This window comes from Balaenoptera ricei, chromosome 6, assembly GCF_028023285.1.
Source record: "Balaenoptera ricei isolate mBalRic1 chromosome 6, mBalRic1.hap2, whole genome shotgun sequence".
NCBI classification, from domain to species: domain Eukaryota; kingdom Metazoa; phylum Chordata; class Mammalia; order Artiodactyla; family Balaenopteridae; genus Balaenoptera; species Balaenoptera ricei.
Genome location: NC_082644.1, coordinates 82,220,244 through 82,238,718, shown reverse-complemented (window position 1 = coordinate 82,238,718; position 18,475 = coordinate 82,220,244). Strand labels below are relative to the sequence as shown.

General features: G+C 40.8%; 1 protein-coding gene across 5 annotated transcripts in view; it reads right to left on the bottom strand.

The window, feature by feature from the left end:
• Positions 1-18,475, bottom strand: part of TLE4 (TLE family member 4, transcriptional corepressor) — a 147,920-nt gene that overhangs the window by 113,269 nt on the left and 16,176 nt on the right. For all 5 annotated transcript variants that reach the window (XM_059924964.1, XM_059924968.1, XM_059924965.1 and 2 more), the window contains exon 5: positions 514-576. In XM_059924964.1, the coding sequence (XP_059780947.1) occupies positions 514-576 (63 nt within the window). The remainder of the gene's footprint in view (positions 1-513; positions 577-18,475) is intronic.

The following is an 18,475-nucleotide window of genomic DNA, read 5'->3' as shown; positions in this document are numbered from 1 at the left end:
ACTGAGTCCATCTTTTGTGTCTTTTTCCCAAATGCACCCACAATATAAAGACTTCATCAGGTAATAAGAAGTAACTTTTTAGAAGTCCCTAGCCAAAAGTTACATCAGTTTGTTTACTATGTAAAGGCTTTCTGTTTGATATATCTTCTGGCAACTCTTAATGCCCAGTGACAAAAGTATAGAACAAGCTCTTGTCTTCTGGGCAATTTTTCAATCTCCCCTATTAGATGCCATTATGACAAAGTCGTAGTTCTGAGCAACACTACACAGTCCAATGACAGCAAAAGATTTAACAACTGAATTTTGCTTAGCACATTAGAAAATACTCCATTATATAAACACAATTATATTCCACTGAATGTTAATAAGGTGTAGAAGTTGGAATGCGAACACTGTATCTTAGAAATGTGCAACACAAACACCAAGAGACAGACAAGGCCAAGGAGTCAGTTTTATCTGCAAAACCACTAAAATGGTACCTTCCAGCCCAATGCTTGAAACCAACTGCCTTACCTCTTGGGACAGGAAAGGAATGACTTGTGCACAGATAGCATTCAGCCTCTTGACAATCTCTGCCTGCAAAGAAAAGAAAAGAAAAAAAAAAAAAGGAAAGGAAAGCAATAAAGAGAACAGTCAGCTGGTTACAAATTCCCGAAATATTAACAGGATGATATTAAAACACACTTTATATTCTGGCTGGCGGATTTCCTAAGGAAGAGGAAAACTCTCATCAGCAAGCCCATTAAAAGGAGGCAGTGACAACAGTGCCACATTAATAGCACAATTTATTAACCAGCATTCATCTTAAAAAGTCAACCTTCAAGCACCAGGACAACATAAAAAGGAATTTAATTTTCATGACTGGAAATCTGTTTTCAGAAGCCTTCAACGGGACCCTTGTTCATTCTAATGTGGTTTTACATAAAACCTTGCGTTTTTTAAGTTTAGATGTTAAAGATACATTCTTCCCTACACCCCAACTTCCCTCACCTAATAACTCACTGGAGTTCGACATTTGCAGCCTTTGCTTTAAACACAGGCACTGAGATTTCATGAGCGAGTCCCCAACCTCCTTAAAGAACAGCACCCAACCAACTCAGGTGAGTTGACTACTTCAGATCCTCAGTTATAAACTGTTGGGAAATGGCATGTTTTTGTTAACCATTAAAATTTCCAAATGTGTCCCACTAGGGTTTTCAGTGTGCAGAGGTTTAGAACATGCTAAAATCCTCCTATACTTAGCAGAAAGCAATTATTTATATATGGTGACTAACCTTGGGAACATTAATTACCGTTGTACTATAGATCTGCAAAAGTCCCAATAATGTCAGATAATAGAGCTTATTCTCTATTAATTTGGTAAGTGTTGAAATTTTAGACAAATAGGATTCTACAGTAAGTTTAAAAAAAAAAAAAAAAGAAACGCCACCAGTATGTTTTCTTTAAAAAGCTACCCAGAACTTCACTGATCTCCACCGTAATTTACATTATCAGGTGGCTCCTTATATACTTCAGTACGTGACACGTAGACAACAGGGTTTTTACACGCATACACACAAAAAAACTTTTTTTCCAGTTTTATTGAGATATAATTGACATATGGCACTCTATAAGGTTAAGGTGTACAGCGTAATGATTTGACTTACATATATACTGTGAAATGATTACTGCAGTAAGTTTAGTTAACATCCATCAAAACAGCTTATTTTTTAATGATGGAGCGGGAAAAAGGAGAGGCGAGAAGTGACGGGAGACAGAAAACATAAAGCAATGACTATTCCTGAGACATTCTTAATATAAATTCCACCCAGGGTCAGTTCCTCATTTTATAGGAGGACAAAAATTCTCCTTTTCTTGCCAAGTCATTACCAGAATGACAGCGACACGCCACTTGCGCAATCTAGATTTCCTTCTTTCATCAGCAACCCTTTTGACTTTGTGGCTATGCAATCTTTTAAATACCAGCACCTTAAAAACTTTGCCAGCCAAGAGAAAACACAAATTCACCATGAAGTTTCAAACCTAAGCTTTCCCTTCCAGCCTGCATTCCTAACAGGATGGACAAAAACCCAGTACCAATAAGCAGCAGTGAATAAGGACCCAACTGTGCTGACCTGATTTAATTTACTGCCCTGGCCCCGTGGAGCATTTAGCTATCCTTTAAGAATGCTCAAACCACCATGAAAAGCTGCAATGGGAATCACCAAACCACTCTCCACCTGGACCGAACATACCACAGTGGTTACAGGGTGAAATTCCAGTGCGAGCTGAGAAAATAGAGCAGCATGCACAAGGCTGAAAGCACCAGTCTCAGAGGCATTTGGTTGTTAAGCTTTTTGTAGGCAGAGGTGGATGGGGAGAGAATAAAAGATAATGAGACACTTTGGGGCAAACCAAACTGATGATTCTAATGCTTAGAACCATCTGCCAAGCATATTTCCCTCATTATGTTGTTTACATAAATAAAATAGTCCCTTGCTAGGAGGGTTGAAAAATGTGTGGGCACATAAGAAAACTGATTTCTCTAGTTTGCCTACATAACCCAGGCAACAAAAACTACTCTAAGGAAACTCACTCATCTGTCAAAATAAAGACCAAGAGGTACTTATTTGACTCCTTTAATGTGCAGCCTAGGCCATGTTAAGTCTGAGCAACTATGAAAAAAAAAAACTACATTTCCTTAAAAATAGATGTAGAAAAGCCAAAAAGTCGTTTTATTGATTCATGTATGTTAAGATACATACATAACAGAAAAAAGGGGGTAGAAACCTTCCAAACTTTTTCTTTAAAGGTCTCCTTTTGTCTAAAAGACTTCTTAATTTCTTTAAGTTGTCACACCAACGGATTTTCCTGGTCAGGCTAATTGGCAGCAGGGGGGTAGGATGTGTGTGTGTGTGATTTCATAAAATTAAGCGGGTCATTCCTCACTTTGAAAGCTAAAGTTGCCTCGGAAACACTGCTGCTTCCATGGGCATCTAATTTTGCCTCTTTTGTCCCATAGGACCCAGCTTTAGGGAGGCATCATTTATTTACAGGCCTTTCCACTGGGCTTCAGCGATCAGCCAATAATACTGTGGACACACACTTCTAATGGCCTATGTTTTGAAACTGAGTCTAATCTAATGGCTGGGGCCCAAACTCCTTTTCCAGCACAGCCATTAAAGGATGTAGGTTATTGCTGTTGTCACCACTGATATTTGTCATTGTAATGTAATTAGGGCCCTAAAATGATGCATTACAGCCCTTGGCACAGCTTCTATTAAAATCTTTTCTTCTGCTCACTGAACTGCGACCTGCTTTCTGATGAATAACAGACAGACAGCTTTAGGGTAAGGAGCAGATTCATCAAAGAAGTATTTTTCAGCTTTGGGGAAAGAGAGGGGGAAAAAAGGCAACCTAGGAGGAAAAGCACCAGGGGAGGAAAAGCCACAATGCACATTTGAATTTCATCTGACCACTTGAAATTCTGATTGCATCTGATGAATCCTGCTTAGACAATATATTTCCCAGTCTTCGAATCACATGGTTAATCAGGGCTCTAATCTGCTATCCATCAGCCTACGCCAGTGCTGTAGCTTCCAATCAAATTTATAGGCGATGTGGCTCATGCATCCCCGAGCAAGTACATTCACAGCCCATTTAAACAGGCAGAGATTCTGAAATACTGCTGTGAGGGTTACTGGATGTTATCATGGTATTCAATGCTTTATGGAACCGCTAACTATTGCCTTCAGATGCCCATGATATTCCAAAATAGGATTAATGGCCTCCATAAAAAAACAATTGTTCATGCCAAAATATAACAAAATGATTGTTTTTGCAGCCATCGTTTGTTAAATACATTAACAATTTTGACACTTCTATTACGTTTTCTTCGATCCATCAATATATTCACTAAAAAGAAAAAAGTCCCACACGTAGTATTTTCCTACCCTCAAGGCACTACCATTCTACTTCCTCCTTCTATAATGTCCCTCTTTTATGCCACCCTCCAATAAAAAGAACCAATAAAAATAATGACCATTCCACTTAAAAAACAAAAAACCTGTTTGGGCAAAATTTTTTAGAAAAAGGCAACTTAACAAAAAAGGCGTCTATGAAATCCCTTGGTTATGCACTTGACACCCGGCACATGAACGCTGACAGACTCACCAACCCCGAAGTGGTGACGGCCAGCAGACTACCAGCACGACCAGTCAAGTGGTGAAATGGAGAAACAGCGAGAAAAACCATTTACCCCTTCTTTCTTCACACCCCAACTCAAGAATCATGGCAAAACTGATTAACTACCTTGCATCGTGGGAAAGTAATGTCACACACTTTAAAGAATGCCACAATTCAATCCCTTCATTAAAAAGTAACAAAAACTAAAGCACACAATATCGGATATTTTCTTTATTACTTGTAAAAAATTAGTTATTTAAGTAAGACAAAAAACTAGTTAAGCCTACACTTTTATTTAATTACATCCCCTCAAATAGTCCTAATATAATAAAAAATCTAATTTTTATTTTGATTATTTCCACCTATGATTTCCTTAAAAAATAAATTTTATTTTAATGACATAATAAACTTGAGAGAAAGTACAGATTACTTTATCAAAGACAAGTATCAAAAGCAATTGTTCGTTTAAAAAGTGTTTGCGTTTTTGTTCTCTCATCAAGATAGGAACAACACTACTATATAGTATTGTTGAAATAAAACAGAGTAACAAAACATTACTAGGAAACCATTTCAGTAGCCAATGGGGTGGGAGGGAGGGGCAAAAAACCTATTATAGTTTCAGTAAAATTTTCTTGAAGAATAACATTTCACAACTGATTTGTTCTTATACAGCAGTTTCTTTGCCAGAAAAATGTTTTAAGATGAATCTATTTATTGTATTAAGTGTTTTATCAAGAACATACACCCATCTATTATTATTTAAACACCAAAAAGTGAAGAAACACCAAACACCAAAAACTTCCCACTTATTCTGAAATGCTTTTCAGAATAAGTACAAATAAATCTTGCAACCCTCTCCTTCAACCCCCTTTTACCACTACAGAACCAAGACTGCAATTTTTTGTTTCAATCCAAAAACATCTTGATTTGTTATTGATTTGTTCCAAATTATCTGAGAAACAGTACAACTTCTGGAACCGATCCTGCCTGTCCAGAGATTAAAAAGTCACAAGACTAATGAGAAATTCTTCCCAACTTAATAAAAATCCAGACTACACACAGGAAAAAATATTCAAGTAGTACTATTTCTCTAAACTGAGAACTCAGTTTTTATCTTGTCATCAAATTTCAACTGGACAAAAGAGGTAAGAACATGTAATAAATAAAATTAATTGTATGCATTTTTTTAAAAAGCCAGACTGGAATAAGGCTTAGAGATTTAGATCAAAGGTATTGTCAAGCATTGCCAGGAAGCTGGTAAACCAGATGCCTAAGTTATTTTGGTACAGGTGATTATTTTGCACAAAATATTTTATACTGCTTAATAAAGCAATAAAATGAAGTAGTAACATTGTAAGAATCAATGTAATAGGACATCTGTGAGTTCCCTAAAGGACTGATTCAAACTACTAAGACTTTTTTTTTTTGCGATTTATTAAGACAATCTGTAAAAGCTCTCATCATCCCACTTCCTCTCACAAGAAAGAGGTACTGTCTCGGAGTACTCAATTAGTATTACCTTGAATGATATGAAAGTGCCAATATTCAACCATTTTTTTTTAATCCACTCCCACTCCCCTGGTGAGTTGAACTAAAGCAATGATTCTACTGATTGTAATATCTCAAGCAATGTCAATCTGCTTTGTGTTCTGAACTCATGTTTATGCTACTTTACTGCATGCCAATTGTGCTTTTAAAGTGCCCAGCATGCAGTTATTAACTGCATATACTGAGGTATCCCACTTGTTTGTCCTAACAAGATATTCAGGTGCTACTGTTCGTGGTGCTACTGTAGGAACACGCAGGATGATGTCTTTCCCAAAGAGTATCACAGAATACCTACATTTCATGAAACTATTTCCATCTATCCCCAAAGGTGAAGCTGTATTTTACTGAAGCATTTTTGCAATGGTTAGAAAACAGGGTCCCTTCCTCTCACCTCTTGAGCTTTCTAGAAGGTCTTTAAGGGAATTTCCAGATATTTGCCTATTATCCTACCTACATCTTCCGGGCTCTGGTCATTGTGTTTAACTACTGTTCCAAATGTTAAGAGTGATATTTTATCACGGTTGAGAATGACAGTCATTTTGCCTGACAGACATCCAATTAATACCCCAAGGTCAAATCATTTTGGTTCTCAAGTCTGAAAAACACTGGAACCAATGGTAAGGTTATACTCAGCTCTACCAGAGGGGTGGGGCAAGGAAAATGGAAAAAAGGATGCGAGGGAAAAGTGGGATGTCAGGAGTAGGGAAAGCAAACGCCTTTCTCTGGTGGACTTAACCCCAGCCTCCGCAGAACCAGGTGGAGCTGGTCAGAGAACCTGATGACCGAATACCAAGACACTCAGAGCTCTGCACATGCTCATTTCCTCAGCACTCCTGGGCCAGTGTATCACCCAGCAAGCCCTGCCAGCTATTTTCTGATTTCTCTTCTCTCTCTCTCCGTCTCTGAATCGCTTTCTTCTTCTTTTTTTTTTCTGCCCTACTCTTTCCTACTGACATAAATGTACAGGTGCCTTGAATGAGGATTTACAATTAAGCATTTTCATTCTCAGCAATGGTTGGAGGGCACAAATATTCCTTGTGCCCATAGTAGGCAAAGATCATTCACCTTGATTTCCCCCCAAAATGATGTATAATGATTTAAATGTACGTGAGAAAAATCTGAAAACAGAGGAATGTGAATATTGGAATAAAACCAAAAAGAAAACAAAAACAATAAAGGGTCTTACCAAGTTCTCATCAAGGACACGTATTCTCCAGGAAAGCAACAAGCCACCTTTCATACACTGAGGGCCATGCTCTACTTTTCAGTTTATACTCTTAGGTTGGGCTAAAGGCTTCCTTGTCTACTTCCTTCTTGTTTATCTCCATTTTTCAACAAACCTTCATCTACATCCATATTCCTCAGCACTTCCTTTTCTCTCATCCTTTCAATTCTAGAAAGACCTCTATTGTTTCCTCTTCCTCCTCCCAATTATATAAAATGTCACCTCTTTGAAGCCATCACTGCCAAGGTACCCTTCCATCCCCTTCAACTGTTTTCTCTGTTTAATAAAACAGTCAGCTCTTTTCAAAAGCAAAGTTTTGCTCTTCTGCTGTTTGCACTTATACCGCCCTGCCCAACATGTGCCCTACCATACAGGTCCTGGCACAGCAGGCAAGTGCATCCACAGGGCCCGCCAGAGATCTGACCCTGGCATCCAAAAATGGGGGTGAACGAAGCCTGGCAAGGATAAGGGAGAGTCCCTCTGCCCGGAGCCACCTCCCCCAGACCTCCTCATGGCTCACTGCCTACTCATCATTTCAGGCTCAGTCCACAGGACCCCTCCTCAGACAACTTCACGCACCATCCTCTGGGACTCCTTCCTTCTCCCTGTCACTCTCCAGACCATTACAGTCTTCTTCACAACATTCATAATCACCTGAAATTACCTCACCTATGTTTTTGTTTACATGTACTAGCGTAGTGCTTCTCAAACTTTAGTGTGCATGCTAATCACTTGGGAATCTGGTTAAAAATCCAGCCTAGAGTGGGGCCTAAGTGTCTACGCGTCTAACAAACTCCAAAGTGACACTGGCACTAGCGGTCTGCAGACCAACATTAGGTCTGCAGCAAGGTTACAGAGAATGGAGGCTCAATGAGGGCAGAGATACCCCAGTCCTGGTATGTAGAAGACACTCAAAAATATTTGTTGAATGACCAGAAGAAACTGCAGTCCAGGTTCAGTGGTTGGAATCTCCTGAAATCTTTTGCAAGTATGCTAAAACTGTTTGGGAATAGTTATAGCACTTCACCCATAAAGGAATACCTGTCTAGAAGACCTGCTTATACTGATTTGGTTTGCTTACCTCTCCAACAACATCTTTTCTAGCATTTAGGATGCCATACTGCTCAAAAAGAATAATAAGTAATTACAGTGGGCCACAAATCTCCTGAAATCTTTTGCAAGCATGCTAAAACTGCTTGGGAATAGTTATAGCACTTCACCCATAAAGGAATACCTGTCTAGAAGACCTGCTTATACTGATTTGGTTTGCTTACCTCTCCAACAACATCTTTTCTAGCATTTAGGATGCCATACTGCTCAAAAAGAATAATAAGTAATTACAGTGGGCCACAAAAGCAAATGCAAATAATCCACTCTGGACAATTCTTGACTGATAAGTAAATGATTAAAGCTTCCATTCTGAAACCATGGCAGGACGTATGTTTTAAAAGATCATTTGCGAAATACAAAGGAGATGCCACTCAACCTCCTTCCCAAGATTATTCACCAGACTGTGATCACCTGACCCACTGGAATTGGAGTATTTGTTAGAAGGCACACTGGGAGGGCACCTTGTATGGTGAGTCATGATAAATCTCCCCAACGGGATCTCCAGAGTGAATCAGTAACGGCTGAAGAGCAGGCCCTAGCCAGGGACCAGCACCCCTCACAGGTCTCACGGGAAGAGCGATTCCTGACAATTCCAGGTGTAGTGGGTCACAGGGGTTACACACATGAGCTCAAGTGTAGACCAGCTCGGGCATATCAACCCTGCTCAAAACCTGGACATTTAGTGGCAGGCTTGGGGAGCGACAGGCACAGCCACAGCATGAGGACCCCTAGGCAGAATATGCCACTGGAATCCCTTCCAAACAAGGTCCAGGAATCGCTGCAGCACCACACTCATGGGATCCCACGTATGGATTTAGATACGCAAATCCACTCTCCACAACCCCAGACAAACCTGTGTGAATACGCTCACTGTAAGAGGGTTCTAATAATTAGGAAGCCTTTACTTAGAATATACTACTTCCTTGCCTGTTTCTGTGGAGTTTTTCTGTCATGGGTGCAGTGTACGCCCCACAAAAGTCCACTATCACTCACTGATTCCTCACCCAAACTCTTTAGTGACTCACACAGGTACGACTCCTATACACTAGGAGAAGCTGCCTGTCACAGGCTGCTTAAGAAATTAAAAAAGGAATCCCATACCACAGACTAAGAGCTCTCTATAATCAGAAAAATAATAGCATTTTCCCTATCATCAGGCTCACATCTACCTCTGCTTGTTTCCTTCTTTAATACTTCATTAGGCAGTTGAGAAATTTAAAGGTGTGGAACACTACTGTCATCTATTTGTGCTCCTATATTCCTAGTTACTTTTAAAATGTATATCAAGCTTCTTTTTATTGTGCAGGCAGTTTAAAAATTTTCAACATGTGAACCTTAGGAAAAGCCAAAACCACAAACATAATACTGCCTTTCTGTCCAGTCAACAAATATTTATCAGGCACCTACTATCTGTCAGGCCTACTTTAGGTGCTGACACAGGGATTGGAGACACAGGAGTGAACAAGACAAGTAAGTCCCTGCTGTCATGGAGTTCACACTGTAGGGGCAAGGAGACAGAAGCAAACATACACATATATGAAGAGGAATTTCAGATGCTGAAAGGTGCTATGAAAAAGATAAAATGGAGGGTTGAAGAGAAGAGCCTGGGGCAGAGAGATCTGGTTTGGATGAGATGATCAAGGAAAGACAAATAAAGAAGTGACTTAAAAGCTGAAATGTGGCTGGAAGCAGCATCACCCAAAGCAGGTTCTATACTAAGTTCTGCAGAGTCATTAACAAGTATTATATACATAAAGAGCTCCTTGGTCAGATGACCTCGCAGAGCTTAAACAAAGTTAAACACGATTCTTTTGCTGCTGACATCCCACAGCCTCTCAATTGACAATGTAATAAATCTTTGAAAAAGTGTACATAAAAATGCAGTACTAATCAAACTTCTCTGCCTATGGAACCCCTTCTTCTCAACGCTCTTAGAGGAGATTATATTTCATGGGAAACATTGAGCTGGTCAATGGTTTCCAGCCCTGGCTTTACACTAACATTAGTAGTGAATCCTTCCCAAACACCAACGCCCAGGCCTCACCCCAAGCCAATGAACTCATACTCTCCAAGGGTAGAACCCACACGTCAGCATTTTATTTTAAAGCTCCCCAGGTGATTCTAATGTACAGGCAGGACTGAAAGCCATTAAGATGGAGCACAGGATGCATGCAATGAAAAAACAGTGGAAAATAAGGACAGAAAGGGTTCACAGGGGTCATATGGTGGAAGGTCTTGAATGCCACACTAGAGAGCTTGAACTTTATTTGGAAGGCAGCAAGGACCTATCAAGGACAATTCCTAGGAAAGCTGTGATAAATACCAGACAGGAGGTCAAGACACTCCAGGGCATTTCTGCTCTCCACCCCCTTTTGTCACTGATTGTATTTGAGTGGCTGTGGAAGGGCAGAAGAGATTTATAACCACAAAACATACCGCAAGAGGAAAGATGGAGGATGAAAGATAATTTCAGAATAGGAACAATATGAATTCCCATAGCACCACAAACGTAGGAAATTCAACAAGACATTTTCAGATATCAGCTCATTCATTCACTCCGACTCTAAGCTAGGAGCTATGGTAGAATCAGAGGTGAATGCCAAATTAATCTGGACCCTTTGAAGTTTTTATAATCTGGTATAGCGGAAGACTAGATGGAAATAAACACAATAACGGACAGCACGTGGTACCTAGGTGGTACACAGAGGAGCCCGAGCAATGCAAGGGGGAGAGCGGAAGAAACCCCTTCTTGCTGAAGTCATTACAGAGGCTCTGGGGAGAGAGCAACATCATGTTAGTCATATTAACTCCACAGTTTTTCAATACTTTTCTCTATACTGCCAGGCACTATGTTACCCTCTGAGAAAAGAGTAGGGGAACAAGACAGGATTTATAGAGCCCATAATCTAACAAATGAGACAGACACTGAAAAAAACAAAATGCAAGGTATTTTTAAATGCTTAACAGGAGACACTGTTTCCCTGAGTAACTGAGGGTGAAGTGAGTCTGCTAGACAAAGGAGAGAGTGGCAGGGGAAAGGGCAAGAACATTCCAAAAAAGGATCAGCCTGCTACAACAGCGTGGGACATTCAGATTCTACAAATGGGACAAGTGAAAGGGGACAAGATGAGGCTGAACAAGCAGATCCAGAAGAACCCAACGTACCGGGATTATCTCCACCAGGTCAGGCCAGTTAGGAGACAACCAGATCCCTCGTGGAGAGAGTCATCACCATGTCTCACCATGTGGTGGCTAAAGGTACCACTCGTGACCATGATCAGTATCATCCTCCGCAACCTAACGTTCATGGATGGTTTCCTCTGGGCCAGATATTTCACTTAAGTGTAGAACAATTTTAAGAGGATGACTTCTGTCCCCATATTAAAGCCACAGAAGAGTAAACTGGTTAAGCCATTCACCATGATCAGAAAGCTGGAGGAGCAGCTGAGAATAGATTCCAAGAGACCAGAAGACTGACTGGGTGTGGCTAATAAGCCAAGAGGGAAAGGCAATCACAACCTCCCTCTGGGTTTCTGGCTTGGGAAATCGGGTGGATGCTGCTGGCACTTCCTGAGATAAAGATCTCTGGACCACAAGCAGACTTGTGGGGGAGGATGTCATTTGGGGACATGTTGAGTTTAAGTACTTGTGAGACATTCAAGGGAAAGGAGCACTTGGTTACATGCAATGGTCTCAGAGGAAAGATCCAGGCTGCAGAAAAAAAATGGGGATTCATCTACTTAGCAGAGTGGTCAAGATCACCTAGGTCAAGGGTAAAAGAAGAAGAGGAGAGAGCCTTGCTGGAAATACTGGCTAGATTTCCTGGAGTGGAGAAGGGCCCTTGAAGAATGACCCAATACAGATAGATACAGAAGTGTACCCAGAGCTCCCATAAGCCCAGATAAGGGAGCAGAGAAGGCAAAGGCTGCAGACACGGCAATCAGCCAGAAGGCCAGCACAGCCATCCCAGCATGACCACAAGGGTCTGATGGAAAGTGATGGGGAGTGATGGGGAGGGCAAGGAAAGGAGACAGGCTGCACACGGAGAACCAGCAGCATGCTGTGACGTCAACAGATCTGGACAATGAAAGGAAGTAAGGAATCCATGATTCCATCCAACATGTAAAGCTTGGACATGGCACTACCATTCATTAAGATAGGGACGTCACAAGGCTGATTTCAAGGTTTACTTGCGGGGACAGTTATGGAAAGGCAAGGAAAGAATCCAGACTTAAGTGGCAGAACATTCTGCAAAGCACAGCAGATATTGTGAATGATAAACTGTGCAGTGCCAGATCCCAGGTTAACTCTAATTACTAATCCAGCGGAACCATGACTTTAAAGCAAACCCTAAGTGATTTGGGACTCCATTTCTACAACCATGAAACGGGAAGAATAATGCTGCCCCACATCCCACTGGCAGAAATATTTATGAGAGTAGACTTATTAATATAATCCCTTAAGGTAAGTAGTACTGTTTGGTTTAAGACAGACTGAGATTAGATAGTGCTACAAATTGAGTAGCTGTATTGTTAGGTATCGATTGACGCTTAGGGCTCTTCCTGTCTCTCAATTAAGAAGACATCCCTCACTAATTTATACTACATGGGGGAAGGGCTGCAGATCTAAAGCGGGGTGGGAGGACAGACTCACCAGCACAGTAATAATAAAGGACAGTGCCTCCCGACTGATGGAAAAGAGGAATGAGGTCAAAGGCCTGGCCCCAGAAATTTTGCTGTTTCTCCAGTTTCGTGCACTGTGACCCAGAAAAGACATTCTCAGTATTTATGTTTCGCTACTGGCAAAGGATCTCTCTTCCTCTTTTCTTGGTAAACAGATACTTGCCCTGGATGCAATAAATTTTATATACAGTAGTAAAGAGTAAAGAATAGGAGGCTGGGGGCAGAGGAGGAGAGGGAGAGGGGAAGTCGGGCTCAACTTCAAAGCTTCTTGCAATTTAAGGCCACAGGTAACAGTTAAGTGAGACTTACAGAAAACACATTCTTTCTATTAGGAAGATGGTGAAAATGAAAAACAAAACTTCTCTCTAAAGCAAGTTACTAAATTAAGAAGTCAGAAGTACTCAGAAGAATTTAAACGAGTTTTGCATTAACCAAAACACAAAAGGCGGTGCCTCTCAGCTTTCTTCTTGTGACTGTGTCAAACTCCTTGACTTAATATTTTACACACGTCGAACTTGATCTTACCTTTCACCTAACTTGCTTTTACTTTTTTATTCTGGGGGTTACACTTTCTTTCATTTTATGAACTTCAATTTGTCTATTCCTAATCTATAAAACAACCCTGATAAACTTTTTTTTTTTAAACGTGATGATCCATTCATTCATTCATTCATTCATTCATTCATTTATGGCTGTGTTGGGTCTTCGTTTCTGTGTGAGGGCTTTCTCTAGTTACGGCAAGTGGGGGCCACTCTTCATCGCGGTGCGCGGGCCTCTCACTATCGCGGCCTCTCACGTTATGGAGCACGGGCTCCAGACGCGCAGGCTCAGTAATTGTGGCTCACGGACCTAGTTGCTCCGTGGCATGTGGGATCTTCCCAGACCAGGGCTCGAACCCGTGTCCCCTGCATTGACAGGCAGACTCTCAACCACTGCGCCACCAGGGAAGCCCTGATAAACCTTTTGATTAAAGATTCTAAAGCAGTGCTACTGAAAGTAGTCAGTCCCCAAACTGTTATCCATCAGCAAGATAATAGGCTCATGCCAGAATTAAGTCAACTACTGTTTACTTCAGCTAGATAGGTTTTTTTTGGTTGTTGTTCCTCAGTTTTGTTTTTTCAACAATAAAGACATTCCTGATGAAGGGAGTAGTGCATTGATTTATAGTCTGGTACAAGCTCCCTACCATAACACCCACCTTTAGCAAACAGTGCACGGACCTGCCCCAGTCCATGGACCACATTGAGTAGCACTGCTCCAGAGCAACATTCCTACGATACAAACTGTAACTTCTCATTGCCTGGTAGTTTAGGTGATAGATATTTTCCCTCAACGCAACAGCACTCTCCAACACAGCTCCAATAAGTGGAGCATTCCCTGATCCCCTGCCTGGTCTGTGTAGAGCCGCAAGTGTCCACAGTAACGCTTAACTACGTAAGGGGTAGGTGATGGTCTAGAAGTCAGTTCTGCAGACACCCCAGCCACAGGGTCTTCCCACAAGATCATGCTGCCTCCTAGTCTGACGCTGTGCAACAACAAACAAAAATAAAATACCACAATTATATACTGTGTTCTTATTTCTAAATGACAGGGTTAAAGGAGAGCATGACAAATGTTACAGCTTAAGAATGTTTTCACATCTTTCACAACAAAATACACTCCAAAATTGGAGTTCTCCTTGCTTTAACTTGTTTCTTTTTCTGCAAGGAATGCGCCAACGGGAGAAACCAAATTACAACAAAATATACTACTTCATGATTCTGTTTGCCCATTTACCCAAAATATTGCTCAGGAATTAGAGGACGATATGAGGCAGGGCAGCCATTGAAGGATGAGAAGAAAGGAGCCAGAATTTGAAGCCTAAGTACCTATCAGACTGGGGTCTCAGTGAGCAGAGGTGGGGAGAAATGAGAAGTGCCCCTCATCTCTGCAGCAATGGAACAACCCCCAAACATCAGCTGGAGCTCAGCCAGGCTACCTAAGCAAGATACCATTAAAATTACTTCCATCTGCTGAACTGTTCCGAAGATGCTTGTCTGGAACTTAAGCAAAGAGAGGTTACGCAGAGATACCACACTACCTATCAATCTTGACATCCTAAGTGGGGAGTCTCATTCAAACAGCACACAGACTCCCATGTACTACAAAAACTACACCATGGAAATAAAAAATAACAGATTTGGTAGAAATTTTGGAGATTCTGGAGAGTCTCTGGCTCCTTGCTACTAAAACATGGTCAGTGGACCAGAGGCATGGGCATCAATGGGGCATGAGAAATGGACAACATCAAGTATCACTCCAGACTTGCGGCAACAATCTGATTTTATCATGATCCCCAGTGATTTGCAGGCACATCAAAGTTTGAGAAGCACTGCTCTGGTTCACTGGTTCTCAACCCAGCTGCACAACAGAATCACCCCTGGAACTTTTAGAAAAATACTGATGCCCAGGCCCCAGGCTGGGGAGCCCGGGACCCAGCATCTTATAAAACATACTGATCCAGTTCTATTCCCTTGTTTTATGGATATAGATGAGGAACTGACTCAGAAAAGTTGGATGATTTACCAAGATCACAGGAAGTTAGTGGCTGAAATAGGAGTAGATCTAAAAAATATCTAGGATTCTGCTGCCCGTAAAAAAAAGTTGAAGAAACTGTAAAGTTACCAATAAATCAAGCTAATTTTAAAGATTTAAGGTTTCATTTTAGTATATGCTTTTTTATACTTTTATACTTTTAAATGAAACCAAAACATACTTATGTTTATTTTATGTATTACCCCTTGAACCCTGACCAGTTTTTTTCGACGCTGGGGGTGGCAGGGGGCATAATTCTCCATCAGCCACAACACCATTGGTGGGGACACAGTGAAGACTCAGCCTTCGGCTTCTGCCTAGGTCATAGTGGCAGGACTGTGGGTGACTCTTTTTCTTTCTTTCTTTCTAAAATCTCTTTAATGTGAATATACTATTTTTTTAGGAAAGAAAAAGAAAGAAAAAAGCATTCCAAAACCACCTTTTAAAGATCTCAATTTAACTTAGATCGAAGAGTCCAAAAACAAGGACAATTGCTGTGTTCTGGTAAAAGTGTCCAAAAGTACAGAAGTGATACTTAGCATACCTAAGACAAAAAACTTCTGCCACAACTGCTGACCCTTTTGGTGTTGATGTCATTACATTTAAAATGCCCATAAATTAGCACTAGATACAGGGGGGTGAGGTGGGAGGTGTGGGTGGAGTGAAGGAAATTAAAAGCTGCGGTCAGACTTGAAAAAAATACCCCATAAAGCAACGTATGTTTCTGACAGTTGAAACAGACTGCATGACAGACAGCAAAACCACATTTCCGCATGTTTTTTTTTTTTTTTTTTTTCTGGAATGGATCTGTGGCTTTATGCCACCAAGCAGTATTTTGGTTTACCAAAATGTACTCTATGGCCTTTTTAATTTCATGTTTACTTAACTTTCCTTACTATCACTGTTGTTCTCACTCAACTACAGCAGCTTAAGACAAGTGTCTTAAAGGAGGAAAAAGTTTAAAACACAGAATATGCCTCACATTAGGAAAAAAAGAAAATTAACCACACACATGTAATTCACATTGACTAAAGCATCCATTGTAATTTTGGTATATAGCTCATACATAATGGACAATGGGAGTAATTATTGAAATATAGTAGTTTCTCAAGACAATTACAGACTCAGCCTCGTGCTTACATAAAATTTCTCAACACAAAAAGGATAAAGAATCACTGACCTATTCACAGTTGTTGGCCAAATGATAGAAAATAAAAAGCAACAGAAGAAGAGAATGACTGGAGCAGAATTTCCATAGCTGATGAGTAATTTAAAGGATTCTGTACCTATTTTTAATGTCAAAAAAAACTTTAAAAGGAAAAAAGCCAAAATCAGATAATTTGCAAACTCCCACTATTATATCTATATAAAGGTAATGGCAGTAATCAAGCAAAATGATGAAGAAAATCTCTCTCATACACTGACACAAAGGTCAAACACCTTCCTTAAAATGATAAGTTCCTAAAACCACTGCCCACAAAGGGCTGCCTGGCAAAGTCCACTGTGGTCTGGGTATAGAATTAAGGCACAAATACAAATCTTGCTGAAAAAGAATACCTGAAGTTCTTGGTAAGAAAACAGATTTGGCAGGAGATGAAGGGAAGGTGCTGATATGAAGGCAGGGGAGAAGCAACAAACTCCCTGTCCTTCCCTCTTCTTCCTCGTATCACTCTTCCTCCTCCCTAGGCACCTCATCCCCTAGCATAATCAAGACCAAGTTTCCCCTCCAAGGTCTCTTTTTCTATTAATGGTACCTTGATTCTGAGAGTCTGCAGAGGTCAGTGTTTTAGGCCCTTCTCTGTTCATTTCCACACCCCTCATTCAATGAACCGGGGGTCACTTGGGTTCCTCCTTTCTAGTACATGTCACCTCTTCAACCCAGCCTCTTCTCCTTCATGTCCCTCTCCACTCAAATCATTTCAACCAACATTTACTGAACATTTGCTGCCAGGCCCCATGCTACTTGCTGAGAATACAGCAAATAAGCAAAACCGACACAGTCTCTGCCCTACTGTCTTCCCTATGCTTTCCCTCAATAGCCCATGTAATAGAACCAGCATTTAAGGCCTTCCATAATGCTTCCCAAACCCACCTCCTCAACCATTCTCTCCTCTATCAACCAACCAAGCTGGAAATGGTAACCACCACCTGAACGTGGACAACACTTTCCTGTCTCTGTGCCTTCCACCTGGAATCCTCCCCTTTCCCTTCTTCCTGCCGAAGAGACCTCCTCCTCTGAGGTCCCGCTAAAATGTCCCTACATCCTCTGTAACAGGATTCTTAATCACTTCCAAGCCAGAAACAGCTCCTCCTCTTCTGCCTATGTCACAAGTGTGCCATCACCACACACTGCCATGCACTGTTCACACTGGTCCAAATGCCATTAAAAGCTTAGAATCCATGGAGACAAGAGTTCTACCTCCCCTAACTCCCTAACCCTCAAAGCACCCTGCACAAAGTCTGAGGTCAATTAGCATTTGCTGAATGAATGATTATAAGCCACCATAGCCTTTGCCCTCCATCTCAGGTATCCAACACTACCAACTCCTAACCATGCAACTCTCCCAGTGAAGAAAGAATAAACAACCTCATGAGGATTCAGTTCTTTTTCAGGTTTAAGTCTTAAGGTTATAATCTTAATCTCTGTAGGTCTAGTTCTAAATATCTCAATTTGAGAAGCTAAAAATTTCGATTTAGAAAGTTTATTTTTTGCACAAGATTCAAACAAACAAACAAAAATGACAAATGCATGCCCCCAAACTGTAATATCAAATACCAAAGAAAAAGTGGAATTTATAAATCTTGGGAAGTTGGCATGAATCCCATCTCACAATACAAATCCAACAAAGATCTTACCGAATTTTTTTCTATATACATCCTAAACTGATGCAAAATATCCTAAATTCTTGCTTAGATTTTAAGAAAATCCTACTGGCTATGCTTAGATCTGGTTAAAGTATGTCCTAACAATGGGTCTCCTTCCTAAGGTCAGCCATATCAAGCATTTGAAAGTGAGCTGCCGTTTAAAAAGGTTGTTGTACATAAATGCACTATGTCTGACCCAGTCTCCCAAATCTGAAACCTCAAAAATGTAAACAATTTTTAAAAAAAATTTTGAAGGCTTACAAGGAAGTAGAGCTGTCATCTCCACATTCCTGGAACGTACATAAAG